Source organism: Oryza brachyantha, chromosome 2, assembly GCF_000231095.2.
Source record: "Oryza brachyantha chromosome 2, ObraRS2, whole genome shotgun sequence".
NCBI lineage: Eukaryota > Viridiplantae > Streptophyta > Magnoliopsida > Poales > Poaceae > Oryza > Oryza brachyantha.
The window spans coordinates 26190996-26218978 of NC_023164.2; the positions used below are offsets into that span (position 1 = coordinate 26190996).

Genomic DNA, 27983 nt, shown 5'->3' on the forward strand with positions numbered 1-27983 from the left:
GCGGAGAGAGTGGTCCCGCCTTGCGCCAAACAGTAGATTAAAAATCGGAGAGAGAGAGAGAGAGAGAGAGAGCGGAGGAGCCGAGGCGGGGGGCGTCGGAGGAGGGGGAGGAGGCCATGATGCCGCCGGCGCTAAGCTTGTCTCGCTCTCCGTCGTCGTCCGCCTCAGCTTCTCCTCCCTACCCCGGCCTGCGATCCGCCGTCGTCGCCGTCCGGCACCGTCACCGCCCGTCCTTCCCCGCTGCAGGTCTGTCTAACTGTTCCCAATTTCTTGGCATTGATAAGTAATTGAGGTTTATAATCGTAATCCTCTTTGCGAATGGGCGTTGGACTATCCGGAAAGGATTAATTTGACAGCACGCACGCAGTCGATGTGGTTGATTAGTTGAGAATGGGTGTCTTCTAGCCATACGCATCAATTAGTGTTCTCCTACTATTTGGATATTTGGATTGTTTTGCTGTCGTTAGAAAAATGTCTCCTTTTGCTACCGGAAAATGAAGCATAGTGCGGCAATTTGACTGACAGTTCTGAACTTTCAGTGTGGTATATGTTGTTCTGTTAACTGTAAATTTATCTGTTTTTTCATCAGTTTATACATTTGTTTCTGAACTATGGACTATATCTCATCCTGGTGTTATGTGACCATGATAGTTCTACTTTGTTTGCAGGAATTTGCTGTGCTAGCCCTGCGGTTGAACTGTTGCCATCTTTGAGCCCAGACATCCTGGTTCGAGATGCACGGCTTGAGGACTGCTGGGAAGTAGCTGATACTCACTGCAGCTCTTTCTTTCCAGATTACACTTTTCCGTTGGACCTTGTTCTGCGGATTGATCGTTACATTGCCCTCCTATCCGGTTTTTCGGTTCCACCTGGTTGCATGAGAACTTGTCTTGTCGCGGTTAACACTAATGCACTTAGTAGAAGTATCAGCATTGAATGTGGAGATTTAAGAGATGCTGACTTTCAAGAAAAACACGGTCTCAGTAAAGTCTCCATAGCTGGCATTCTTACAGTGGATACGGTAGCAGACTATCTTCCTAGAAAAGGGCCTCTCAAGCAGAGAAGGTACACCTTTATTTGCTTCAAATGCCTTATAAGATTGCAACATATACATATAAGCAAGTGTAAGATATAAATGGTGTGCTTATTCCGTACAATTTAAATGGTTTCACTTACTTAGTCAAAGCTTGTTTGTCCATTCTACTTATGTTGTTCTCTTGACTCTTGACATTGATGGTCCCTTTTTTGGGTAACCCTCACCCAAGTAATTATTCTTCCCATTACATTTGAAGCATACTATTATTGGCTTGGGAATTTTTAACAGTTCGTACGAAGCTACAAAATTGATAATGTTACAATGCCTTTCCATCTCTGAACGACGTGAAAAAGGAAATATCAAGATCTTGATCTGCCTTTGCATATTTGGTAGAGACCAAACCAGTAAAAATGTGAGAAATCAGTAATTTATACTGCAATTGGAGCCTTGAAGATGGTAGCCATAATTGTGCACTAGTCGTGAATGTTGATCTCTATGGAACAAAACAGAAACATGTGGTGTTCCACTAATTGCAAAAATGGGGAACACCTTAGTAAGGGTGCGTTCGTTTGTGGGTGAAGGGGGTGAAAACTCCCTCGTTTATTTGCAAAATTGTCTATGCAAAAGTTGCTTTAAGAATCACATTGATCCACTTTACAGGTTTGAAACAATTAATACTCAATTAATCATGTGCTAATGGCTTACTATCTCCGTCCCCAAAAAAACTCATCTTAGCTCATATTGTTTGTCCCACAATGACTTCATTTTGTAATCAATTATTGCATTGAAGTTTGGTAAAGTAGAAGAGAAATTCACGGGGATTTGAAAAGGTAGGGGATATATGCATTGGGAATTGAAAAGGTGAAGGACATTCTAGTTTTTATAGCTTTGTGTAGATATATGTGAGGTAGTCTATAAATGAACTCTTTTTAGGACGGAGGAATCGTTTTGTGTGCCCTCTTCTTCTTCTTTCCCTCCCTCTCAAACTTAGCCTAAGGCACTAAAAGGTTGAAAGGTCTAGAAGTTTCAATACATACACATTTAGCAAACCACACATAATATAACCTCAGTTACAAGCAAAACTTAAATGTCAAATATGAATTGTCTTAACTAGTTGTGATTGAGGACTAGAAGTCTAGAAGCACACTGATAAGCTATAATTTGATTTCATCCCATAAATAGGGAGAAAGTATTTAAGAAGATATAGTAATGTTCCCTTCTCTCATAATACATAGGGTAAGTGTTTCTTGCATTACAATACTCCCTCTACTATATTCTGTAAGGTGTTTTAGTTTTATACTAAGTCAAACTTCTTCAAGTCAGACCAAGTTTCTGGAAAAATGTAGCAGTATTTCCAAAACAAAACATATATGCTAGAAAATTATATTTAATGGTGGATTTAATGAAACTAATTTGGTGTTGTAGATGTTGTTGCTACTTGCTACCATATGTTTTTCTATATACTTGGTCAAACCTAAAATATTTTGACTTAGGACAAACCAAAAACATCTTACAATATGGAACAGAGGGAGTAGTTACTTAAGTAAAATGTTTTCTCTGTACAATTGTAGTCAAGAATATAACTTCCAAACTATGTCATCTAGACCTTGTTGCACCTATGTCTCGTTGAAAGGTTTTAAAAGTTAGAAAGAACTACTACCTCCGTTTCATATTGTAAGACTTTCTAGCGTTGCCTAAATTCATCAATATATGAATGTATATAATTTATATATATGTCTAGATTTATTAGCATCCATATTAATCTAGGCAAGACTAAAAAGTATTACATTGTGAAACGGAGGCAGTACTAAATTAAAGGAGCACACTCCAATCACAGCATGAATACTAAATATCCGTAGGATCCGTCAAGGCGTGAACTCAATCTTCAGATAAAACCTCCTTTTGCAACAAAAGTCCTATCTGTGATGTGTTAATTTTCTCCAAGGCTTTGCACATAGCATTATCATCTTCTTTGTTTTTGCCATCCTCAACCTCTTGATCCCCGGTGCCTCATATCATAAGTCTTCAGGGCAGTTAGTTTGAATCAATCAAAATTAAGAAAACTAAAAACTTAGAAATAATACATAAAATGTTGTGCTCCATTTTTTGTTCCAGGAATACACAGTTCGTTTACTCCCAGGTTTTAGTTTAGCATGATATGTGCTTCATCGCACTAAAGTTAGCCATCTTATGTTTTCCTCTAAACCGTTTATGTCATTCTCAACATTTCTACTAAAAAATCTCTATACTGTCCTGATGCTTCAACATGAATTGTTTCTTCTTCTTTTTTTTAACGTGCAAGAGAGATGCATAACATTGCTAGCGACCTCACCCAACCAGGGCTAGCGACCTACTAAGGAATTCTCTGAGCTTAGAAGCTCCAGCCATGCACCGAAGACATGAATTGTTCCTTTCCTATTTATGTTATGGCTTGTATGTAGCCATACACTTTGCTGTTTCTTAACCTTCCTTTTTGTTCTTTGACTAAGATCCAAAGGGGGATACAGTTATCAACAGCTGGACAAACACACTTCCATGTGCACTCTCTTTTCCTGTATTGACTATCCACTATGGCGACCACCATGTGTTGCCTTGAAATTTATTTGAAGATTTCTCATTCCTTTCTTTGGGTGACTCTCACCTAAATTTACTTGTACAGGATGAAAGAACTGTGTGAAACAAGAGTGCTCAGCCTACCTATGGAGTTTTGAAGAATGCAATAGATATCACGAATTTCCTGTTCATGATTCAACAGAATCTTTATAAACAGTTAATAGAATTTGAGTTTTGACTTGATTGGAATCATAGGGAAAATAACATTTGCATGTTTTTATATTTTGGGGTAACACATTAAAATGCAGTGCAACTAGCGTTGGTTAATGAACATCCAATACAATCAGAGAAGTCTGTCATGTCTCGGGAGTAAACCATCTGCTTGAATTAGATTAGAACAAACATTATATTTGTGCCACAGCCTTTTCATATCACCAAATGCCCCATATATCTGGCTTTCTTTTATGTTCCAGTTTTCTAATATATTTTGCAATGCATTATAGAGCATGGTACATCTCTGACATCCATCTGAACACCTGCTACCATCTCTTCTAATACCTACTGCAGTCTACATGGGCTGTAGCACTGTAGCATGTATGGAATAATTTGTTTTTGGTTGGATACAAATCCAACGGAACATTGTTTTCATTTGTCTCACTCTGTATAAGATGTAGAAGGTTGTCCATTATTATATTTTAGGAGAGTTAATATACATGTATTAATAGTTTTCTGCCTGACATCATCCAAAATTGTTTGAAACATGCAGAACAGGCATTGCATATATAGCAAATGTTGCAGTCCGAAAGGAAGAACGTCGTAAAGGAATTGCTAAAATGCTTGTCGCCGAAGCGGAGGCACGGGCAAAGAGTTGGGGATGCCGTTCCATGGCACTGCATTGTGATGTAAACAACCTTGCTGCGCTGCATCTGTACAAAAAACTAGGATACAAATGCATCCCTGTACCACAAGATGCTAAGTGGCCAGAACCTAAGATAGCTCAAGGATTGCGATACAACTTTATGATGAAGCTAGTACCCAAGATGTAAAGTGTATATGATCAGATCAGAGAAACTGAGATACAGCTTCATGATGAAGCATGAAGCTATTACCCAAGATTTGAAGTATATACAATCAGAGTAGAGCAATCGAAACATGTAGATACTACAGTGATTCCCAAGTCAATCGCTTCACATGTATAGCAGCTGTATAGTGGAGACTGGAGAGTACATTGTATGGTATGTAATAGCTATTCATTGTTCCACAAATATTTATTGGTTCAAAGTGGTAAGCATGACATCATTTCTTCACTCAAAACTCCTGACAAGTAGCCTAGAGAAGGAAAAATGCTCTAAATATATATTAGATTTTTTTTCCTCTGTAGAGTATATTCATTCAGTAACAATCGTATGACGAGTGTGCATGAAGATATCAGATATTCAGAATGCAGTGCTGTCGTTTCATTGTGCCGGTTGATATTATTTCACTGGTCTATGCCATGAATCTGCACTGTCAAGTGGTACATGTGTGTTGCTTTTAGCTTCAGGTTGGATTCTTGTAGCTTTGGAGGTGAAAGTTCATCAGGCATTTCAGCTCTTTATATTTCCTTACCAAGACCTTGATTAATTGCTGACACAGCTACAACAATGCTTGTATCGTAAACAATAAGCACCCTGAGACTGTTGTATGTTAACAAGAGGGGTGGTAGTGTGGGTTGTGATCTTTATGATGTTTGGCACCAACCTGGTAACCCCCTTTTCTGAACTGTATGGTTGTTGGATCATTGCTGATAATGTTTCTTTGTTGAGAGCCTTCTGTGCTGCTGGTTTCATTGAGAGAAATTGAAAAAGATTTTGCTGTTGAGTGAGTGGGTGGTGTGGGGTGAGGAAGGAGGACTGGGAGATGGATTGGATGAAAGCTGAAGAACATGTCACATGGGATGCATATGCATCTGCATCCTGTATGCACTGTCCTGTGGGAGGAGCCCTCTCATCATCCTCCACACCAATAAGGCAGATGGATGGATAGATCTGCACATAATGCATGTGACTCAACAAATTTTAACATCACTTATCTGCCTTTAGGACCCAGAATTATGTTCTGCACAAACACACACATTGCACCATTAAGATTCAGATCGGCCTTAATTATTTTGGAACAAGAAAAGGAATACTTGCACATGGACAGTGGCTCAATGGGATAAAAAAAAATCTGACTACTGAGACTGTCAACTGTGAAAAAACTGTTAACAGTTTCGCATTGGTGACTACTCTCTAACACTGATGTTCTCATTCGTTGATCTGTCTTTAGGCGTGTAAAATGGTTCCAAAAATTCAAAGACCTCTCCTTTTGTCAAATGTCGGTTCAATTAGCTTCTCTTCATGTTAGTGCATTAGCATTGGGATGTAGACACATGAAGTTGTTAACCTGCATGTTCAGGCATTGTTTACTGGCATCCACTTGGTTTTGGTATTTAGCTTACTGTTTTTTAACGATTAAACTAGCAGTTTTCAATAATGTGGTTGGGTAGGGCAGTTTGACCAGGACCATTTGACATCTCTGCTTTGGTGGGAATCCCGAGGCAAAGACGAATCATAGTCTAGCCTGCCTGTCAGTGCAGAAGAAAGATGGCTGTCTCACCGGCTGCAGCCGGTGGCGTCGCCGGTGTCGGTGGCCGACGCGCGGCCGCATGCAGAATCGGTGCTCGGAACATAGGTAGTAGTATCACCGGCACCTGATGAGCTGTTTGCTGCTGCTGCTGCTGCAGGAAATTGATTTATTCAGTGTATTTTTGTGACTTTTGTGTAGTATACACTCCTCCCTGTCGGCCATACCCCATATCACCGACAGCTCCATCCTCCCACTTTCCCATGACTCCCGTAATTTTCAAGAGAAAAACAAGAGAATAATTAAACTGGCATATTTATATCATGCTGCAGACATTTCTCTGGTTAGAAAATTATGATCGAAAACTGTAAATTTAAACGATGCTGCATATACCGTATTCTATGAAATATTTATGATACTACCTCCGTTTCATAATGTAAGACTTTCTAGTCGTGCTTAGATTTATATGGATGTTAATATATATATATATATATTAACATCCATATAAATCTAAGCACGACTAGAAAGTCTTACATTATGAAACGGAGGGAGTAGTACGGAGAAATTTGGATGAAATTAAATTGATCTTATGTGATGGAAAACCTAGTGGAAATTAATGATACGGACAAGAAAATAAGGGGCAAATGAAAATACATAGAAAAAAGGGGAAATCAATGCAGGGAAGGTAGTCCAGGGACTAGGCAAAAAAGGAAGATGTGCACTCCCTAACTAACTATGCAAACTGTATAGAGAAATCCCAACAATAATATGGGAGAGCTCTACATATCAATAGGAGTTTATTATTACATAATTTCTTCTTTGAAAAGACTTGGTTGAAATACTGCTTAGTTGGGTCCCCTAACTGAATTTTATGTGACATTTGGTACAATGCCTGTGATTGCTTTTTTTTTTTTGTTATTTTGTGAACTTCATTTTATCACATATGCAGTGATACGTACTCTAAAGTTTTCTTCTCTTTTTTAGAGGAAGTAGTACTGTGTGACCAAATGTTGTCTTATTTTTCTCTCCATTTTTCCAAAGTGATAAAATGGACATAAAGAGTAGAGATTCTCCACTTGCAAAAAAAAATAAATAATACAGATTCTCCACTTATTTGCACTCTCATAAACTATAGATTAGTTAGTCATCACTTGGTCTAGAATACGGAGCTTAGTCTTTGGCGCACATGCAACCAACGTGATCCCATGTTTATTTTCCTTTAATTTTTTTTCTCTTTCCCTTTCCCTTTTCCTTTACGTTTTTTAAACCATTTCTTTTGATGGTTGAGCATGCAATTCCAGCATCCCCTTGATAAATCCCACCACCTAATTCAGCTGCTAAAACAGTAGTCTTACTATTATATTTTTGCCATAATAATGATGCAACGTGTCTTAGAAGCAAGATTACCAGCACGGCAAAACACTATAGTACGTGCAAATTAAAAGGGGCCAGGTACTTATGTATCCATCAAAACATGTAGGCCATGTGTTGGAACATATTGTTCTCTGAATTATTACCACTGATTATCTACTTAATTGTGAAAATAAATTAGAATGTTAGAAATGAAATTAATAAATGGTTTGAAATAAGTGATTCAAGCATTACAGTAAAGTTTAAATTGTTTTCTTAAAAATGGAGCAACCAATCTGCAACAGTAGTCAGGTAAGAAGCTAACGTTCTCCTCGCTTTCATCTGTTGATGCTTATAAGCTAAAATTTAAATTTTTAATCTTAAATTTAGATTTAATTTATTTATCAAATTTTTTTTGTCTTGGCTTTTAGATTGCTAAGAACACATATAAAAGCTTTGCTTATAAATTATTTTTTATTTATAAATATGCCGTTTAGCTTTTTCACACGAAAAAGCCAAATGATCGGCCTCTACGAAGAAGAAACAAAGCCATGGAGGTTAGCTTCCAAATTTAGTTCTGTATGTACCCAAATAATAATTACAACTACTAACTAGGGATTGTGACATGCAGCGAGTAATTAATGTACTCCATTTTTCGGGTGTGTATACATACATTGGTACACAAATTTATGTGATTAAGAAGTTGCAACGGCAAGTAGCAGCGACTAAACGAGCACTGCAAGCGAGTCCCTTTTGCCGTGGTGCCCCATCCTACGTGGCGATGGCAACAGCTTGTCAGCTTGTGCCAGCTGGCCGCAAGAAGCTGCCAGTGGCACGTCGGATTCAGGGGGCGTCGCCAGGTCAGAATTACACGACAGCTCACAGGTCACAAAAGAGCATGGTACACGGTACTACAAAACTAAGCAGCGTGGCGTGCAGAAGCTTTTCTCCCATGCACATGTACATTGTACCAATACAAAATAACATAAAAAAAGTATATTAAAAATGAAAATTAAAATAAAGTGAAAATGGATATTTATCATATTCTAATGTACTATTTATGTAAATAAAATTATCAACGGATTTTCTATGCTTCGTGCCTCTTTCGAACAAAGGAATTTATGTTATTTTTAAAGAACAAACTACTAGTTCATATTAAATTTACGAAAAATTCCTGCGCTTTATTCGAAGTAATAAAATTACTAAAGGATATTTTGTCTTCATAATCTCACACTATCCAATCTAGCTTAGAAATAATGTGCATGAAAATGAGTACCCATAATATGTTACATGTGCCGTACTAAGTTAGTTCAGCTTAGCCGTCGAAACAGAGGAAGCTATATATAAGCTGCCATCCAATAGCTGTACCTAATTTGCCATGACATTGGCTGAGTTCGACCGGTTTGTAATTAAATTGCAATATACATGATATGATTAGCTTGAAAATCTTTTATCAATTCCACGGGTGTTCAGGTCCAAGTCTCTGCACCTAACTCATACCAATATTCCTACACAGCGAAAGCGATGGATTGGTGGCTACAGCGAGCTCCATATGCGTACATCTCCAAACACATTGCACAATTGATCTTTTTTTGTATTGTTGCTAATTGCATGCCATACATTGATCGCACACTTGCCGTTTATTGGTCAACCATGATGTCTGCAAATAAACGTTCTCATGGTCTACGCTAATTTTTCCGTAACCGAAATTAAAATTTTAAAATTTGATTTTTATAGTTTATTTTATCTTTTTTTTTCATGGTTGATTTTTTAATATTGACTTTTATATGGCTAAAAGTACGATATATAAGTCATTTTTGTCTGTGGTGTTTTTTTTGCTTTGGCTTTTCATCTACTCCCTCCGTCCCAAAACAAATCAACTTTTCAGTTTTTAAATATAATGTTTAACTCTTCGTCTTATTCAAAAAACTTGTATGATTAATAATTTTACTTTTATTAGATGATAAAATATGAATAATACTTTATTTATGACTAATTTTTAAAAAAAATTTAAATTTTTTTCAAATAAGACGAATAGTCAAATGCTTAACAAAAAAACCAAAAGGTTGGTTTTTTTGGGATAGAGGGAGCATAGCTTGACTCATCCCGGGCAGAAATAAGTGTGTGCATAAATAATTAGCATTTCAATTAATCACCTATCACAAACAATAATTTATGACATTCTTATGTTCCAAGTTAATTAGTATTGATTTTTGGTGTACTGAACTGCGATGAGTGGCCTGAAAATTCTCAGCTACAAAACAAGAGGAATTATTACACGGTGTGGCCCATAGAAAGAAATGATCTATGTGTACAGGAACGTCGATGTGCACATGAGCATATTTGCATATGGGTGGCGGCCATGCTGCCATCGCCTGATGGATTGGATGACCGTGAACGCGAGCATCCTTTTCTTCTCCGTTTCCTGCCTTGCAAGCCAATGCTCCTGTCCTGCAGCACTAGCTTTGCTGACACTGTCGTGTGGGCCCCCCTCCTTGCAGCCAGCACGTATGTATGATAGCTACACCAACTGTCTTGCTTCGTTATGCAAGCCCAAGACCTGGCTCGAAAAGGAGTTGACATTTTGGCTGATCAGCTCATGTTGCTGCACACAAATGTGCAGCAAAAGTCTGATCCTACGATGGCAATTTCTTCCTGGCTAATGCGAGTACGAATGTACAATGTTGTATAGGTCGTGTGTTACTAGTTGGGAACTATGGCTAGGTTGGATACCTGGCAGGATGACAAGAGAATGTAAGCAGCTTGGCTATATGCTGCCGACTGTCGAAATGGGGAATTGCTCATTGATGAACATGCCGGGTTGCAGTAGGACCCAGGGTTCACGCTCCTATGTGAATTTATATGAAATTCACATAAATTTTGGCAAAATTTAAAAATTCACTTTGTTTTTTAAACTTGATCAAAAAGGCAAGCAGTTTATGTTTTTGCCTTGGTAAGACGTTCCTATGAGACTGATGTTAGGTCAAGTGGTCCATCATCAGAATATTCCAAATTGCTTCTACCTTCATCCCCCAAAAAACATTTTTGTTGACTCTTGTTTGTTACTATTATAAAGTAAGTTTATCGTTAAGCTGTATTTGAGTAAGTGAAAGCATGAAATAAATATGCTAGGACTAGATAAAGCAGAAGACAATTGTATTAGTATTTATTATAAGTGGAATGCATTATAATATTTTTGCTTTTATATTGATATGTATGGGATGGACGAAAAATAATGTTATTTTGGAACGGAAGGAATGCATTTACGTTTTATTATTTTCGTAGCTTTTTATCAGTTTTTACGCGTGCGCTTCCTAAATTATTAAATGTTGTATTGTTTGCAAAATGTTTTTATATAAATATTCATAGTTGTAGTTTTTAAACTTAGTAGTAGTTAAAAAAATTACTATTATAAAAATTAGATAAGCTTTGATCTTTCATCAACCGTCGGAAAAGAACCCAGCCTTAGACCTGATCCATTGATTGGGTGATCCACTGTCTTTTCCTCTTCATTTCCTTCCTTGCAAGCCAATGCTCCTGTAGCGCTAGCTTTGCAGCCACTGTCGTGTGGACCTCCCTCCCCAGCATGTATGAATATGATAGCTACACCTGTCATTCACTTTGCTTCAGGTAGTCCAAGAGACCTAAATGACTGGAAAAGGAGTTGACATTTGTTGATCAGCTCATGTTGCTGCGCACATTTCGCAGCAAAAGTCTGATCCTACAAGGGGAATTTCTTCCTGGCTAATATCAATACAATGTTGTATATAGGTCGTGTCCTACTAGCTGGGAATTACGAGTTGGATACCTGGCAAGATGACAAGAGAAGGTATTTGGCTATATGCTGTCAAAATGGGGAACTGCTCTAGTGTTGATCGATGAACAGGACTCACGTAAGAGCCAGTAGCTCATCTATCTTATACTTTATTTATAAAAGATTTGCTCCGGTCCAACAAAAAGTAATAAAAGGTATTCCGAGGCACTAGTACCTCGCGGTACCAAATCGTTTCTAATCGTTGGATCTAACCGTGCACATCCTACTCAACTAGATCCAATGATAGAAAATAATTTGATACCTCAAGTTACCGATACCTTAAGGTACTTTTTGTTGGACCGGAACAAATCTCTATTTATAAAATAGAGAACAAAGGATAAAAATATGGTGCAATAGTTCCTCTAACACATCCTTTATTTATAGTCATCATTCGTATGGGGAGGAAGAAATATCTCATTACTTTAAATAAGATGTAAGACTATTTCTTAAATATTATATGTTTAAGGAAAATAGGTAGTTGATATATTAATTAAATATTTTTGTTTGTGGTCTGAATGGTATAATAGGGACGATTTCTTGAGTACAACAGATATGAAGGAGAAATCTGTTTTTTATTATAATTCGAATGGAGATATAGGGAACTAAGGCCCCATTTGATTTAAAGGAAATTCATAGGAATCTTAGAGGATTTCATTCCTATAGGAATTTTTCCTACACCTACAAAGCTCTTTGAATCAAATGAATGGACCCTATGAAATCCTATGAAATTCTTATGGAATGCCTCTTTCCATATAAATTTTAGAGGAAATTTAACGAGAGATAAAACCTCATAGAAAAAATTCTTTGAGTTTTTATCTCTCCTCAAATTCCTATGTTTATCCTGTGGTCCAATCAAACGGTCAATTCTATGATTTTCCTGTGTTTTGCAATTTTCTGTTTTACACTTGCATTCCTATCATAATCATATATTTTTTCTATTCCTCCATTTCTTCATTCCTATAATTCAAAGGGGCCCTAAATTTAAATGATTTGTTGAGTATGCTCTAAGTTTCACGACCCACCTGCTTGAACCCTCACAAGTGGCATCTTCAGATTTCACAAAAACGTTGATTAAAAAAGAATAGATCCATATAATATAACAAAAACTTAAAATCTAGTTTGTTTTTTTTAACTCAACTAAAAAACCAGCGGTTTATGTCATCGGTCCGGTACGAGAAATCCATAGCTTTGCTAATCTAATCCTTAGCTAAGATTTACTCGGTCAGGCTCTAGGCAGTATGCATAGAAATGTAGATGAACACCCCTGCCTGGTAAGACATCATCAGATGGATCATCGTCAGACTATTCCAAACTGCTACATTCAGAGCTGAACCAGCAAATAAACAGTACGAGTAGTATGTTTGAAGATGATCTTTTATTAAACCAGATGTGTTTGTGAGTGATGGATAAGGAACCAAGTGCATCGCATCGCGTCGCGGAAAGGAATCGACAGAGTGCTCGCTGTTCTTGAGAATCAAGCCGACACCGACGCGTGAACGCGTGCGTGATCCCCGCCCCGGCGGACGGAGCCGGACGCGTGAACCCGATCGCGCCCATCGGATTCGGAATCGACGGCCCGCTCATCGGAGGATCAGGACTCACATGGGTGGGTGATGCGGGTGAGTGAACAGTAGTAGTAGCAAGGCGGGCTGTCACGTGCCGCCGACCACGCTGCCCCCCGCTGCGCGTGAGCTGTCCCCGTTGTATTGCTCTGCTCCCTCCGTAAAAGAGAAACAATTTTTTGATTATATGTTCCCTATCTGTTTTATTTTAAAATTTTATTTATTAAAAGTTAGGCACATATGGCATACTATTTAATATTTTATTATTTAATAAAAATAAAAATTTATTTATAAAAAATTAAATATGATGAAGAGCAAAAATTATAACTATAAATAAAAATGGTCTTATTTTGGAACGGGGTAATTACGTTGCATCTCTTCATATGTGTTCTGTCAGTTTATCATTGGTTTTTAAAATGTGTTTTTGAATTGTTAAACATTGTATTATTTTAGAAAAATATTGAATACTATCATCGTACATTTTTGGGTATTTTTTTAATTTTATAGTAGTTAATTATATCGTTTATAGCATTAAAGCTATAAAAAAATTAGAACATTTCTTATATTTCAAAAAATTATTAGAGCTGGTTCTCTTCAAAAAAAAAAGAAAACTAAAGAACAGATATAAGTGTATTAAGATCGTGTTCTTTATTGGGTAGTTTGATAGATGCTTCATTGTTTTCAGTGTGCTAAATTGTGTGTTTTTTTAAAAATAATATATAGAATTTTCTAGAAAATATCAAAGAAGCATAATTTTAAGCTTGTAATGATTAATACATAATTAATTACACTAATGACTCACATAATTTCTCGTGCTATGAAAAAACCCATCCAACCTGCATCTAAATATAGTTAAACAAATATAATATAATATTATCTATTTTTTCTCAGCAACTTGTGGAAAAAATTCCTTTCGTTTTGTATGTGTCGACCGAATGATACGTATGAGAATTAGTAATCCTTAGACATCTAGATTCTTTTATTTTTCTTTCAGACTGAACAAGCTCTCAGATATACTCTCCTCCTCCTGTAGTATTCTCTGCCGGCTTCCTGCTTCGTCGTCGCTGCGTGCCGCCGCACCACTCACTCATTCTCGTGGTGGGCCCCAGATTCAGGGAGAGAACATCGTATTGATCAGTGGATTAGATCACATTATTAAGATGCCTGCCCTCACTTGAATGGATGGGCATTGGGTACAGCTAGAATAAATATACTACTGGTGCTGAATAAATTAGGTGATCACCCCAAACTAGCTACTCCCTCTATCATTGAAAAAACTTTATTTTCAGCACAGTTCACGTATACCTATAAAAAGCAATACATACTAAAATGTAATTTATCATTTACCTTTTGAAATTTCAAAGCATTTATCCTCTATTTAAAAAATGAGATTTATTCTGGTCCAACAAAAAATATCTCAAGGTACCGGTATCTAATAATGTTCATCCTGCTCAGCTGGATCTAATGGTGAGAAACGATCTACTACCGTGAGGTACCGGTACCTCGAGTTACTTTTTGTTGGACGAGAGCGAATCTCCTTAAAAAAACTCTAATTAATTGTTTGAAAAATAAAATCTTTCTAGGATAAATAATGCAAGATAAAGATGAAAGTCTTGAGAACGGGGATAGTTCTAATATGATGAACGTAAAAGGACATCATCATCATCACCATCAGCCATGAGGGGTAACATGCATCATCTTAGCGTTGGTAAGAAAGGCCTTAAAAGTAAAGTGCTCATGTACTTGCACCCACGTTCTGCAATGCTCAAAATGCTCTGCTCTCCAGCGCTCTTCCTCTCCAGGCAACGAACTGCTGTTGCCATTTGCAAACGGATACTTTCTCATCACGGCGTTTCCTTTTCTTTAGCTGCATCTCTCTCAGCTCAGCATCTGCATGGATGCAAATGCTAGCTGCTGCTACTCAAACTCCACTTGCACTTTGATGTACGCATTACGCAACGATGCAGTAGACCAGCGACGCATTAGCTTTCTTTCGCCTCCTTATCTTTCAACCTATAATTATGCTAACACTTATAAACTAAAATTAAATTTTTAACTTTAAATTCATAGTTGTTTGACGTTTTCTTTATCGTAGTTTATTTTTATGGTCCTGGTTTTTAGTCCACTAAAAATATATAAATATAAGTTTTATTTATAAATATATTGTTTCGCTTATTGCTAGTACAAGCTTAAACATGGACAACTGGATGTCTCTCTGTCCGTCCTAGAAGGTCATTGGTCGCAGCATCCGTTTTGGGAAACAGTTCCGAGGTCAGCTGCCTTGCCTGCTCCGTCATCCACAAAATCGACGGCCGGATTTAGCCAACCATGTTGACCTTCTCAATTGTATAGGAGTTTTTTTTTACTGCGTGCACATCACTATAATCTGTAGGTATGTTCATTTTTCGGTCAAACCGAATCATTAAAAAAATCCTACTTGCTCCTCTATTTTATAATACAATATAAACAGTCGTATACTGAAGATCGTTATTTTAATAATTTTCTAGTTAATTTTATGCTTGGAAAGATAATCTAAACAATTTAAAAACTAAAAAAATGATTAATAAAATGGCAGAAGAGAATTCTAGAAAGAATTATATTTTCAAACGAGGGTACTATAATCTTGCCCATAAAAACATAAAAGAAAAACGATCGAGTTTGACGAGGTATGCCACATGACGTGCCTGCATTGATCACGAATTCACACAGAGAGTTGCCTCGCAAGAAGGAAGCTATGACGCGCGTATTACCTCTTCAACATTTGGCACGAGACAAGCAGTTGGATGAAGAAAAAACACAACATTTTGACGGAGTACGAACTCGAACGTGAAGGGCAGAGAGGAACCGGTCCTTCACATTAGGCTCCATTCGATCTGCTGGTAAAAGTAAATTTTAAACGAAGACAAATTTTCTCGTTCCATGGTCAACTTTAACCCATCGCATTATTTACCTCTGCAACATTTTTTTCCTACTGCATGCGGTTAGTTAGTCAAGGCGATGAACCTCCAATCCAGCTCCGGTCAAAGCAACAATTAGCTGCTAATAATACTCCTACTAGTACTATACAAGAACAACTGGTAGCTGTAGTAGTGCCACTACCACTACGGCTACTGACTGAGACTGTGTGTGTTGGTAGTGCATAATAGAGGCCAGGGCAACCACATGACATGATTAACAACTTAATCTCAATTTGGACGGTATCAAAGTTGTACGTGCGTGCATGCTGCGCTGACCAGGAACATGTATGGACACGGTGGCGATCCACCCAAGAAATCGCACCAGCTACTGATCGGTCTAGCATATATACGTGCATCCATGCACACGCATAGTATAGTACAAATATATAGCTAAGCACAGGCGAAGCAGCTAAGCTATAGCCAGCGACCGGGCAACCAACGAACACGACGGCCAGGGTGATCGAGCTTGCAAGCCACATGCTAGCTCGTCTCGCTAAGCTGCTACTTATAAAAAATGTTTGTTTGGTAGAGCTCACACTCCTATATCTAAATTTCGTAACGGAGTGTATATAGAGATCCAAACCTCGCTATATTTCTTCGTGTTTCTCTAGTATCCATCTCCGGTGCATTCTACTAGCATTAGGATTTAATCGATACCGTTGATCTATTTTTATCAGATAACTATGATTAAATTATACTTCTAACAATATTAAGTGTAATGAAAATTTGAAGGGGTAATATTATTCTTTTTATTATGATCTTTATTTAAAAAATAAAATTACAAAATACTACTAATTAATTAATTAACAAAGTATTAAAATATTATTTTTAGTCATTAACTAAAATTAATTTTACTAATAGTATAACACTACCAACATAATGCATCGGAGAGGGACCCTTCTTTGAAGACCGCTTTGCTATTTTTTGGGAAGTTAAGCAGTTGGGTTGTGTCAAATAATCCCTAATTTTCTTCGGACTAATTTAGTGCCCTAATTCTCACCAGTATAATAATTTAGTGGGATTTCTAGCTCTGAATCTCCTCTCCTATTAACCAATTGTTTAATTTAATTAATTAATCGGCAGCCATCCATCCATCACAATCAGTGTCAAGCTGACCAGTGCCACTACTGCTCCAGTATCTCTACTTCTCTCGCGCCACTGCGGTTTGATTCATCCATCTGCTCCCTTTCTTTTTTATGGCCTCGATTTGTTTATGTCAGTTCATTATCAAATTGCGCAATTGGGGGGTGATGCAACCATAAATTTGGGCTGGTTTGTCTTTTAACTCCGGCCATGTGCGTCTCTGCTTTGTCTGAATCTTCCTCCCATTTCATGATCCGCCTTATAATAACAAATCTACAGTATCTGTAAAGATTAATCTGTGGAGTGAAACCAGAGAAAATTCCAAGCAGTTAGCATGTCGCTTATCTCACTAACAGGCGATCAAGAGAGTTAATCTGTTACACAAGGATACACAAAAACATATATGGTTGTGATTCCTGATGAATTGTTTGTTTACTTCTCTGTCTTGCCCCCATTAGTCTATCGATCACAAGGGTACAGTAAGTGAGAGCAGGCCATGATACTAGCAACTAATGTACATGTTACTAGATGATATAATCCCATGTTACTCAGGCCGGCCGGCTCATTCAGAGATAACTCTCATCTTGGTCTTAACCGGCCGGTGGTTGTATCAACCCTTGGTGCATTGACAAATGGCTCGATCTATCCATCGGTGAAATGGATTTCATTCCAAATTAATCAAGTAATCAATCAGTAGTAGCAGCACATTTCTACCAGAATGCAGTAGCTATAGCTTTTACTTGCAACAAGGGATCGGGAATCTTGATTTCCAGTGATCCGTCAGCATCGGTCGCGGTTGATTAAAAACCAAGTAATTGTACTGCAGAGATAAACTAGACAGCGTCGTTTTAATTACTGGCACATTTGAATTGAATGATTGGTGCCCGGCCTGCGGCTGCAGTAGTGTAAGGCGGTGTTTAGATTGAGAAAATTTTTGAGAGAAGTGTCACGTAAAATGTTTAACCGGATGTCGGAAGGGGTTTTCGGACACGAATGAAAAAACGAATTTCACGACTAGCCTAGAAACCACGAGACGAATCTTTTGAGCCTAATTAATCCGTCATTAGCACATGTTGGTTACTGTAGCACTTATGGTTAATTATGGACTAATTAGGCTTAAAGATCCGTCTCAAGATTTCTTTCATAACTGTGCAATTAGTTTTTTGGTTCATCTATATTTAATGTCCAAAAATTTGATGTGATGTTTTTTTAAAAAAAACTTTATTTGTTCGCATAGTAGACTGACAGCACAAAGGGGCATGTTGAGCATGCAGCAATCATAATCCGCTCTCCCTCTTGGGATCGATGCAGGGGACTTGAATATCCCATAATTGTCAGAGATCGGGTGCTTCTTGTCGCTTCTTCCCACTGATTATTCACTGCACTCTCTAGTTTTCTCAGCCGCCTTTGTTTCAAAATATAAATACTTACAATACTCTATATTAGGTAGCAATAAGTATTAAAAGTATAAAATGTACGGTTATTTATAGATAAAATATAAATAAATTTGGATTAAAAGTATTTGATGGAACAATTATTCCTATAAATATTATCAGAATTAGCTATATTTTAGCACAAGATTTAAATATAACAAATACTTAGTTTAAAATAGAATTGGTTATATTTTAGCGTGTACTTCTTGCTGCAGCTAGCCATATGGCATGACGCTGCTAATGCCAATCTACCTGGCCAACTACTAGTTGTAGCAGCAGCAGCAGCAGCATCAGTAACAATAATACAGGGAGGCCTGATTCGATTCTCTGTGAGTTCTCCAGTGCCAAAAAGACAGGGTGACCATGAGAGAGAGAAAAAAAACGTACGCGCTGAAACCACCAGTAGCAGTAGTACAGTACGTGTTTGTTCGATCGCTGCTGCTGCTAATACGCACAGCTAACTATCCACCAAACGAGGTGGTTAAACGACGACTCGCGCGTGATAAAACTGGTCCCTTCTCGCCCGCTCCGTAGCCTCCTTACCTGGCTGGCTCGGTTGCAACAAACTATAATTAATCCCTGTCTGTCCGGATGTCAATCTATCTTTTCACTTTAATTTATACTTATAAGCTGAACTTTAAATTTTCATCTTAAAATTAATTTTGGATTTTTTTTACAGAAATTTATTTTCAACGTTAACTTTTAACTTTTAGATCACTAAAAATATGTATATAAAAATTTTATTTATAAATATTTTTCGTTTGTAAATATGTTGTTTTGTTTTTTCAATCATCCCCAGATGACATGCACTCGCAGATGTCGGAGCTAGCTAACCAGCATGTGTGTGTATACAGTCGCTCTGTGGTACTGATACTGCTCCTACTAGTAGTCTACTACCAACAGTGTACCGGTATTCCATGCTTCCGTTCCATATGAGCAATAATCATGCAACCGTGTATATGCAGGAGGAGAAGATGGATAAAATGAGACCAGAAATGGTGCACGGTTGTATTGTTGCTTGCTGAAGATGCAAGTGATCGATCCATGAGTGAGTGAGTGGAGTGATCCGGCACCAACAAATTGAAGCCGTACCTAGTTAGCCACAGCCACAGCCACAGCAAGCGAGCTGAGAGCAGCAGCTAGCACTGATAGAGTTGCCCTGGGCGCCGATTGATTTGACAAGGTACGGGTTGGTGTTGGTGCCGGTTGATGTTAACTGTTGGGCCTCTGCTCTGCGTGGCGGCAGCAGAGCAGAGTGATGGGAGATCGATCGGCTCCGGCCCCGTCGGTGGCGAACATGCCCGCGCACGAATTTCTGCTGCTTCCGCAGCGCGCGATCGGTGGAAAACGTCGTTATCATTTGGCCTACCGAAAACGGCAGTGGCAACCGCAACAGCCACTTGAAAAACACACACACACACGCAGAGAGGCATAATGTCACCGCAAAATGGTTCATGATTTTCTTCCTGCCAAGTTGCATGCTTCAAAGTTAACGCTGCATTCATCCACCTTTTTTTTTTTTGATATGGAACATACTCGCTAAACGATATATGTAAAAAAAATAATTTGTAAATAAAAATTTTATATCTATGTTTTTTATCTAACAAAATCTAAAAATAAATTATCATAAAAAATCTTAAAATTAACTTTAAATTTAGGCTTATAATATAAGTATAAACGAAAAGATATTAAGATAAGACTGAGAAAGCTTTTCACTGTTCGCTACACTGAAAGATAAGCTTACGGTTACGTCAATGGACGACTCATATACCACACCAAAGTTACGTCAATAACAGGCGTTTAATTGCAGACTTAGGACAAAGCATCGTGATTGGGACGAGGTACACGTGGAACAGGCTTTGCTGCTGGCGTGGCCGGACGGCTTTAGGTGCGATCGGTCAGAGAGTGAGTGTGAGTTGGGGAGTAGTAAAGCTCAAGGAATGGATGCAAGGAGTGCAACCCAAGTTAGTTATGCGAAGGAGAAGGCTCAGAAGAGAAAAAAAACACAATCACAAAAAAGAGGAGGAGGAGGGGGTGATCAGTAGCGTAGTGGAGTGGGGCCCGTCATATGATTTGCCGGGCAGTGAGGCCCGAACAACCATCGGTTGTGCGGTCACTTTACTCTTCCCTCCCCCATTTCCCTTTCCGTTGCCCCCCTTTTCCATTCCAATTTTTTCCATCTAATCTCTCATTTAATCGCCCATTTTCTTTTTCCGTGCGATTTTACGATGGTCGTTATGTCACATGCAGGACGACAAAAACACAACTCTTGCCTCTCGCCCTGATTGCTAGTGATCAGTCGTCACCAGTGGCATCCACCTGCTTGCACGAACCATTTCGCACGTATACATACACACACAGAGAGAGGTTGGTAGGTAGGTCGAGTGACCCGACCTGGCCACCACTGCTCTGCTCGATCCAGATGCGATCGTTCATGTGCAGATGTGCTTGCCGATCGATCGGCATGCAGGATAAGATTAATCTAGTAATGCATCAACGGATCAGCTACTACTAGTACGTCCTATATGAATGATACTCGTAATACGAACAGGGGCGGTAATTAAGTTGGGTAATGAAGATCTACCGAATAAACGGTTTTAACTTGGTGGAGATAGTGGGATTAGTGGCGCTGTCGCTGGTGCAATCGTGCGCATATGTCCTCCATGGGTTGGGCAAGGCGCCAGAACGGCGAAGAAGGGTTAGGCGAGCCAGCATATACGTACGTTGACCAAGGTAGGCACACGGGAGAACACAAAACTGAATCGACGTGTTCGAGTTAGACAAGTTTTGAATTTATACTTGCCCACGGTCTTTTTGGTCCGAGGGAGAAAAAAGAAAAGGAATTATGAAACGCCCGGCCGGGGTTCGAATTTCGCACGCGTACGTGCGTACGTCCTTCTCAATCAAGAGCCAATTCCGCAGCGTCTCGTGCCGTGCTGCTGCGTACGCATATGGACGCGGTCTCCCAAGTCGTGTCGTATGCGGCTACGCCCTCGCTTTTCAACAAATTTTGGTAAATTTATACTTTGTTTCAAAGATTTTACAGTTCTAAATTTGAATTCTCAATAAAACATTTCAAATTTCACTCGAAATCTACTTTAGTCCCGGCGTAGATACCTTCAAGTCTCGCGATTTTCGATCGGTTTTCTTCGAAAAATATAAATCCCGCAGGCGCGCACGCGCAGAACCAGTCGGCGGCCAAACGCAGCACGGCGGCGGCAGCAGCAGCAAGCGAGACGCGGCCCGCGGTCAATGCGCGGCCGCGGTGCGGTGGCGGCGGCGATTTTTTAGGCAGGCGGATGCTTCGCGGAGGTGGCACTAACCGCGACGCGGCTGGACGCTAGCTGCGACTAGTCGCGCGGCGGGGAGTGCCTCGTTTCCGTCTATCTACCGGTGGCCGCAGAGGATCCGATCCGATCCGATCCGACGACCGACGACGAGGGGAGCGGTCGCTGTCGGCTAAACAGTGTGAAGAAGCGGCAGCGGCGAAGGGAAAGTCGTGACAGCAGCTGGCATCTCATGGCCATCCATGTGTGCCAGTAGCAGTGAGAAAAAAAAATCTGAGCTGGTGATTTTAGCATTTTGTATATACGTATTTTGTAAAACTGGGAGGAAAAGGAATAAAAAAAAGAGACGAGAGGAGAGAGAAAGAGGGAGGAAACTTCAACGTCACGACAGGGGAGGAGGACAGCTAGCAGTGAGGGAGGAAGGCTCACCTACCGTCCCATCTCTCCTGTACTGTAGCACTTACTCCCGGCAAGCAATTGTGGTTGCTGATCCTCCTAATTACCACACTCATTTTTACGCAATTAAAAAGGGGTTGACGACGGGTTTAAAATCGTAATCGCAACCGTAGCAGCTCTGCTCTGGGGGAGAAGCGGTCGTTCTCGACCCAGTAAATGGCATGCAATTATTACCAGTTAAGTAATACTACTACTAGCTGTGGTTGCTGCTGGGTCCTTGGTCTCCTCTCCTTTCACAAGGCAGTGATTGACGGAAGCAGCTAATCTGAGGCTAGCTGTAGTCGTCTCTTTCGTGCCGTTCCAGCTCGATGCATCGTCTCTTTTCTCCCCTCACGCGCGTGCCGTGCAGGTCGTGTGTGTGTAAAAGGAGGTACTGGTAGAGGAGTGGGAGTGGATCTCCACTCCGCCATAGCTAGCAGCTTCAACCTTTGCCTGCCTGTCTGCCTGTATCCCAAACGTTCAAAACCCAGGAGCCATTAGCCCAGCAACCAGACACCCTTGTCATCTTTTTTTTTTTCCCTCTCTATCTCTCTCGTTCTACAGCTGAAAGCTGTACTGGTTTCTTACCTTCCCTCACGTTCTCACACCCATATTTAATCCTCCATTATTATTATTTTATTAATTATTTTTTCATCCCTATATACAAGAAGGGCTCACCTCTCCTCTCCCCTCCCTAGCTCTCAGAATTGAATTCCACCGACCCACGCACATCTTTTTTTCCCCCTCTCCACCACCGTTCCATTTTACCTCCACCTATATAGTTCTCCAGAATTGCGCCATCCCTCTGTCTTTAGGAGTACAGTGAAGTGCACATCCATATAATTGCGGTGGTGCAAGGCAGGCAGCAACTTTCTTCCTCCTCTCCGTCTGCTCTCTCTTTTTCCTGCTTCTGGAGCAACCATGTCCATGCAGGAGCTGTACTAGATAGACTTAAGCTCGCAGCTGCTCCCTACTTGCATACACACGCATTCAAATAGCCAGCAGACAGGCAGCCTCGCGATCGGCAGCAGCAGCAGCAGCTAGCAAGTTAGAGTGCAACTGGAGGTAGCTAGAACGGAAGCAAAAGGAGCTTCTTTTTCGTGAGCCAAGCAAAGCTGATCGAGGGAGAACCAGCCCCGGTGTTGATCGATCGGTGTGCGAGGAAACAGAGCAGTTTTTTTCCCCACACAGGTGAGCCTAGCCTCGCTGCTGCATGTGATGTGTTCCCCGCTTGCCGTTCTTTCCCATTTCTACCTGCAAATGGGCCGCCGGTTTGTCTTCAAATTCAAAAATGGCAAGAGATGATCGGAAATTCAAACGCGCTTTGCATTTTCGCGCGGCCAAAATTCATTGCCATGTTTTTTGCACCAACTCTCCCGTTCATTGCTGCTTCATTCGTCTTCCCGACGAAAATTTGAAGGTTATCAGGAGGAAGAGGAAAGCCTCCGGTTTGGACTCTTTCTCATCAATTCTGAAGGTTTCCAATTTTTCGCAACCAAATTCAAAACTTGTGAGCGTAAAATTGAAAAAAGGGGGAAGCTTCCGATTGCAGCGTCATGGTGGGCTACTAGATATTGGATAGAGTCTGGAAAAACTGGATGGGATTGTCAGATTTCACACGTATACTGTTCTTATTCCAAGCTTTTTCCACCGCGTCCCTGATTTTGTACTTTTGCAACCCCCATAAATTTCCAGTCTGGATTATCTGGAAGAAGACGAGGGACGCGGTGAGAAAAAGAAAAAAAATGTGCAGACTTTGGAGGATAAAATTACTTCATAATAGTACCAACGCCGGCAGCTGTAAAAAAAACTATAAAGATTCTTTCCATTGCCGCCATGGCAAGATTCGTTTTGCATGATCCGTACTTGCTGATCGGAATGGCCGCGCGATTGATGCGCAGAAAGAAAATGAGGAATTCCTCGGTTTTTTCACCCGAGGACTTTGGCAATAATTAGATGCTTTTACCGAGGGAGGGGGCCCTTTGGCCATGTGGCACGCCAATGACGCGTCCGGGCCAATAGTCCGCCTCCACGTCAGCCAAGCTGCTTTTTGACAAATTCCTTGTGCTGGCCGCTTTGACTTTTACTACTACTACTCCTCCACCTCATCCTTGGTGGTGAATCAATCAAACACAAGAGAAACGCCGGCCCTGATTTTTATTTTCCGTTTACTACTAGTAGTAGTTACTTTTATTATTTATAAGGTATTTATTTTTCTTCTCAAGGAAGTACTACTATACGCCACCATGTATTTATACAGTAGCCAATGCTAGTTGCTTCAGAATAAAGAAAAAGAAAATTCACCCGTCACATGCGGGGTCACATGGCGGGGGTGGGTGGGCCCCACCCGTCATCATGCACCGCATACATATGGAGCCCGCTCCTGCCGTCACTTTGAAAATATAATCTCTCTCCTCTCTCCTCTCTCTCTCCTGCAGCCTTTTTGATTTACACCTCACACACGCAGATAGATAGATAGATTGCCGTTCTAGTAGTAGCGGCAGTAGATTAGAAACGCCTCGTCACCTATCCATTTCTGGCTGGTAGTGGGGTGGTGTTTTTGTGTAGCCATTTATACGAATTTCATCGAATCATATCTTTGGAATTAATTGATATTTTGTTTTCTCGAATAGGTGAATAAATCCGTGTTGCCTTAATTCGCTTCCTTATTAGTGCGGATACTGCCCGTTTAAATGCATGCATATCCAAAAATGATCTTAGCATTGGCATTATTTGACACGCGTTTCGTCTCTGTATTTATAGGCTGCGTCGTTGCGCAGATTGTGACTCGGTAGGCGGCAATGGCGGGCGTTGGATTCGTGGAGGAGATGCTGCGGGAGCAGAGCCTCCTGGAGGCGACGTGCGGCGACCTGTTCGACCACATCGAGGACCTGCTCGACTTCCCCAAGGAGGAGTCGGCGGCCGACGTGCTCCTGCTCGACGCGCCGGCGCCCGGCAGCCCGCTGACGTCGCGCATCATCGACGTCGGCGGCCGTGGCGCCGTGGCGGCGGCGCCCCCGCCGTCGGGGCAGATGATGGCGCTGCCTCCCCCGCCGGCCCCCGCCAAGGACGACGCCGCGGGGCTGTTCGACGCCGTGGCGTTCGACCGCAAGGACGCGCACATTGGCTCGGTACGTCCCCCCCTCCCTCCGCCGCCTGAATAATCCGGTGAACTGACATCGCCGGCGTCGCCGTCGCCGCCGCGTCGGTGGTGCGTCCCAAGTTCAAGTTCAAAACAGCTAGGCGCCAATTAGTCCGGCTCCGCTCCGCTCCACGCCACGTCGCCACGCGGCGCGCGTCGTGTGCGAATGGTTGGGGGTGGTTGGGTCATGGGTGGTGGATGCCCGTGTCGGTGGACGGCGTCGGCGTCTGCAAACGCAACCGTGATCAAAATTACGGCAGTTTTTTTCCTTCTTTTTTTGCTTCGGTTTGGTTGGATTTTTACGGTGTTGGTGGCCCATCCAGCCATGTTACGTGGTGGTGCAAAATCCACTGGTAAACCCTACCCGGGGCCCCCATTCCGATCGGTTGTTAGCTAGCCTACCCAACACAACAAACGTGGTACAACCAGTCCTTGCAGTAACCCTTTTTCTCCGCTTTAAGCAACCGAAATTAAACCTGGGTCCCGTCCTCCAACCGCTAATCATGCTTGAGTTTGATTCACAGCAGTAGTGTAGTGTAGTGGATGGAAGAAATTATGATGTCATAATAGTGGTGGTACTACTGAACAGCGAGTAATATCACGACAAAATTAGCGGCGCGGCTGTTCTGACGTGGCAATGGGGTTTGTTGCTTTGCAGTGTGATGACCTGGACATGGACATGGCGCAGCTGGAGTGGCTGTCGGATCTGTTCGACGATGGAACCATCCCGCACGAGCCGAGCTTCCCCGGGGCCAACTGCGCGGCGCCGATCAAGGCGTCCGCGCTGGCGGCCAACGCCGGCGTCGTGCTGCCGGACAAGATGGAGGAGGCGCTGTTCCGTAGCTCCAGCCCCATCTCGGTGCTGGAGCACAGCGGGTTCAATGCTGCCCCCAATGGGGGGTCGTCGTCGTCGTCTTCGTCGTCGGCGTCCTCGTCGTCGGAGTCGTTCTCGGGCAATGGCCACGCGTGGTCTGCCCCCGTCTCGCCGCGCCCGGAGCCGCCTGTGCTCATCATCCCGGCGCGGGCACGCAGCAAGCGGTCCCGCCCGTCCGCGTTCCCGGCCGTTCGCACCTCGCCGGCTGAGACGGAGACCACCATCCTCGTGCCGACGCCGATGTACTCGTCCACCTCGTCGCACTCGGATCCCGAGAGCATTGCCGAGTCCAGCCCGCACCCGCCGCCGATGAAGAAGAAGAAGAAGGCCAAGAAGCCGGCCGCCCCCGCCACCTCCGACGCCGACGGCGAGGCCGATGCCGACGGGGACGCCGACTACGAGGAAGGCGGCGCGCGCGCGCTCCCGCCGGGCACCGTGCGGCGGTGCACGCACTGCCAGATCGAGAAGACGCCGCAGTGGCGCGCGGGTCCCCTCGGCCCCAAGACGCTCTGCAACGCCTGCGGCGTGCGCTACAAGTCCGGCCGCCTCTTCCCGGAGTACCGCCCGGCGGCCAGCCCCACCTTCGTGCCGTCCATCCATTCCAACTCCCACAAGAAGGTGGTCGAGATGCGCCAGAAGGCTACACGGAGCGCCGACGCGTCCTGCGACCTCCTGCAGTACATCCGCCGCCGGGACTAATATCCCGGCGGCGGCGGCGGCGCTGACCGCCGGACGGTTGGTCCGTCTCGTCCCCCTTAGCTATATATGTATACATGTTAGTATGTATGCATGCATGCCTTGCTTCAGTCGTCAGTCGTCGTCTTCCTCATCATCAACATCACCATGGAGATGGACAGCAGTGTGATCAACAGCATTGCCCTCCTGCAGCCATCCATCACCGCCCGCTCTGCATTGGTTTCCATCAGCATCATCATCAATATGATCCATCGTCGGTCATACTGGGGGTGTCAGCATCATCAGTTCATCGTCGGTCATCCTGGCGTTAGTTCACTAGGGCTTTTCTTGGGGTTTATTTTTCCTTTTTGTCTATTGATTAATTGGTTCCCCTTAAAAATGAGTTTTTTTTTTTGGTTTGTATAGAGGTGGGTGAGAGGAGGGCAGGAGAAATAGATGAATCACAGTGGTTGTTGCATTGCAGATTTGCAGTTGCTTGCAAAATTAGGTAGGTGAGAAGGAGAGCTAAACCAGCAGCAGAGGGAGACAGATTTAGGGAGGAAACTTTGCAGCTAGTCAGTCAATTAGGAGAAAGAAATTAAAATGAGAGGTGTTTCTTCAGGGGAGTGATGAGGAGGTGGAGTTTGTTGGTTTGCTAATTAGAAGTTTCTTGCTGTCTCAGGGAAGGAGTAGTAGCTACCAATCAGGGGGACATCCATCATAGTTTATATTGGAGCTTGATGTACTGAACTCCGAAAAATTCTTTTTGCAGTTCATCTATGTCTAGGGATTGATAAGTGTTATTTGGTTTCTATACTAGCAATTACTTTGTAGCAATTAATTATATATCTCTATATGCCTTTTTGTTTCTGCTGCCTTGGTGTTGCCTCTGTGCAAGTTGTGATTCAATATTCCTTATGCTCTGGACTTGTTTTTAGTTGTGATCTGCCTACCTCTGGTATAACTATGCGCAACTACTGAACACTGACAAGTTGAACAAACTCACAATTTGCGGCTTCTACTGGGCAGTTGGACAGCCTAAGAATGTGCTGGACCAGTGGCAACTTGAACATTGCTGCTCTGTTCTGTCATGCAGAAATATGAATAGCAAATCTACTGCAATCCCGGATCCGTACAATGATATAAAAACAAAAAAAACTTAATTCAACCTAACCATA

General features: G+C 41.7%; 2 protein-coding genes across 4 annotated transcripts; both read left to right on the plus strand.

The window, feature by feature from the left end:
• The first annotated feature begins 47 nt into the window (after positions 1 to 47).
• LOC102707841 lies at positions 48 to 5044 on the plus strand. The gene is made up of 3 exons (XM_006648013.3): positions 48 to 246; positions 669 to 1065; positions 4356 to 5044. Exons 1-3 carry the CDS (start codon positions 117 to 119, stop codon positions 4633 to 4635), a joined length of 807 nt encoding a protein of 268 aa, XP_006648076.1. The 5' UTR covers positions 48 to 116; the 3' UTR covers positions 4636 to 5044.
• A 17355-nt stretch (positions 5045 to 22399) lies between these two features.
• Positions 22400 to 27617, plus strand: LOC102711784 (GATA transcription factor 11-like). 3 transcript variants are annotated; one of them, XM_040520531.1, is made up of 3 exons: positions 22400 to 23305; positions 24878 to 25245; positions 25915 to 27617. In XM_040520531.1, exons 2-3 carry the CDS (start codon positions 24916 to 24918, stop codon positions 26827 to 26829), a joined length of 1245 nt encoding a protein of 414 aa, XP_040376465.1. In that variant the 5' UTR covers positions 22400 to 23305; positions 24878 to 24915; the 3' UTR covers positions 26830 to 27617. The 3 variants fall into 3 exon arrangements, with proteins under 3 accessions (XP_040376465.1, XP_040376466.1, XP_040376467.1); XM_040520532.1 differs by having other exon boundaries at positions 22400 to 24747; positions 25915 to 26829; XM_040520533.1 differs by having other exon boundaries at positions 24895 to 25245; positions 25915 to 26829.
• The last annotated feature ends 366 nt before the right edge of the window (positions 27618 to 27983 follow it).

Bases quoted from the DNA above. Each gene is read 5' to 3' on its own strand.
- LOC102711784 (XM_040520531.1), top strand. From the start codon at position 24,916: ATGGCGGGCGTTGGATTCGTGGAGGAGATGCTGCGGGAGCAGAGCCTC. The intron at 25,246-25,914 runs GTACGTCCCCCC...GTTGCTTTGCAG, and splicing joins AGGACGCGCACATTGGCTCG to TGTGATGACCTGGACATGGA.
- LOC102707841 (XM_006648013.3), top strand. From the start codon at position 117: ATGATGCCGCCGGCGCTAAGCTTGTCTCGCTCTCCGTCGTCGTCCGCC. The intron at 247-668 runs GTCTGTCTAACT...CTTTGTTTGCAG, and splicing joins CCCGTCCTTCCCCGCTGCAG to GAATTTGCTGTGCTAGCCCT. The intron at 1,066-4,355 runs GTACACCTTTAT...TGAAACATGCAG, and splicing joins GGGCCTCTCAAGCAGAGAAG to AACAGGCATTGCATATATAG.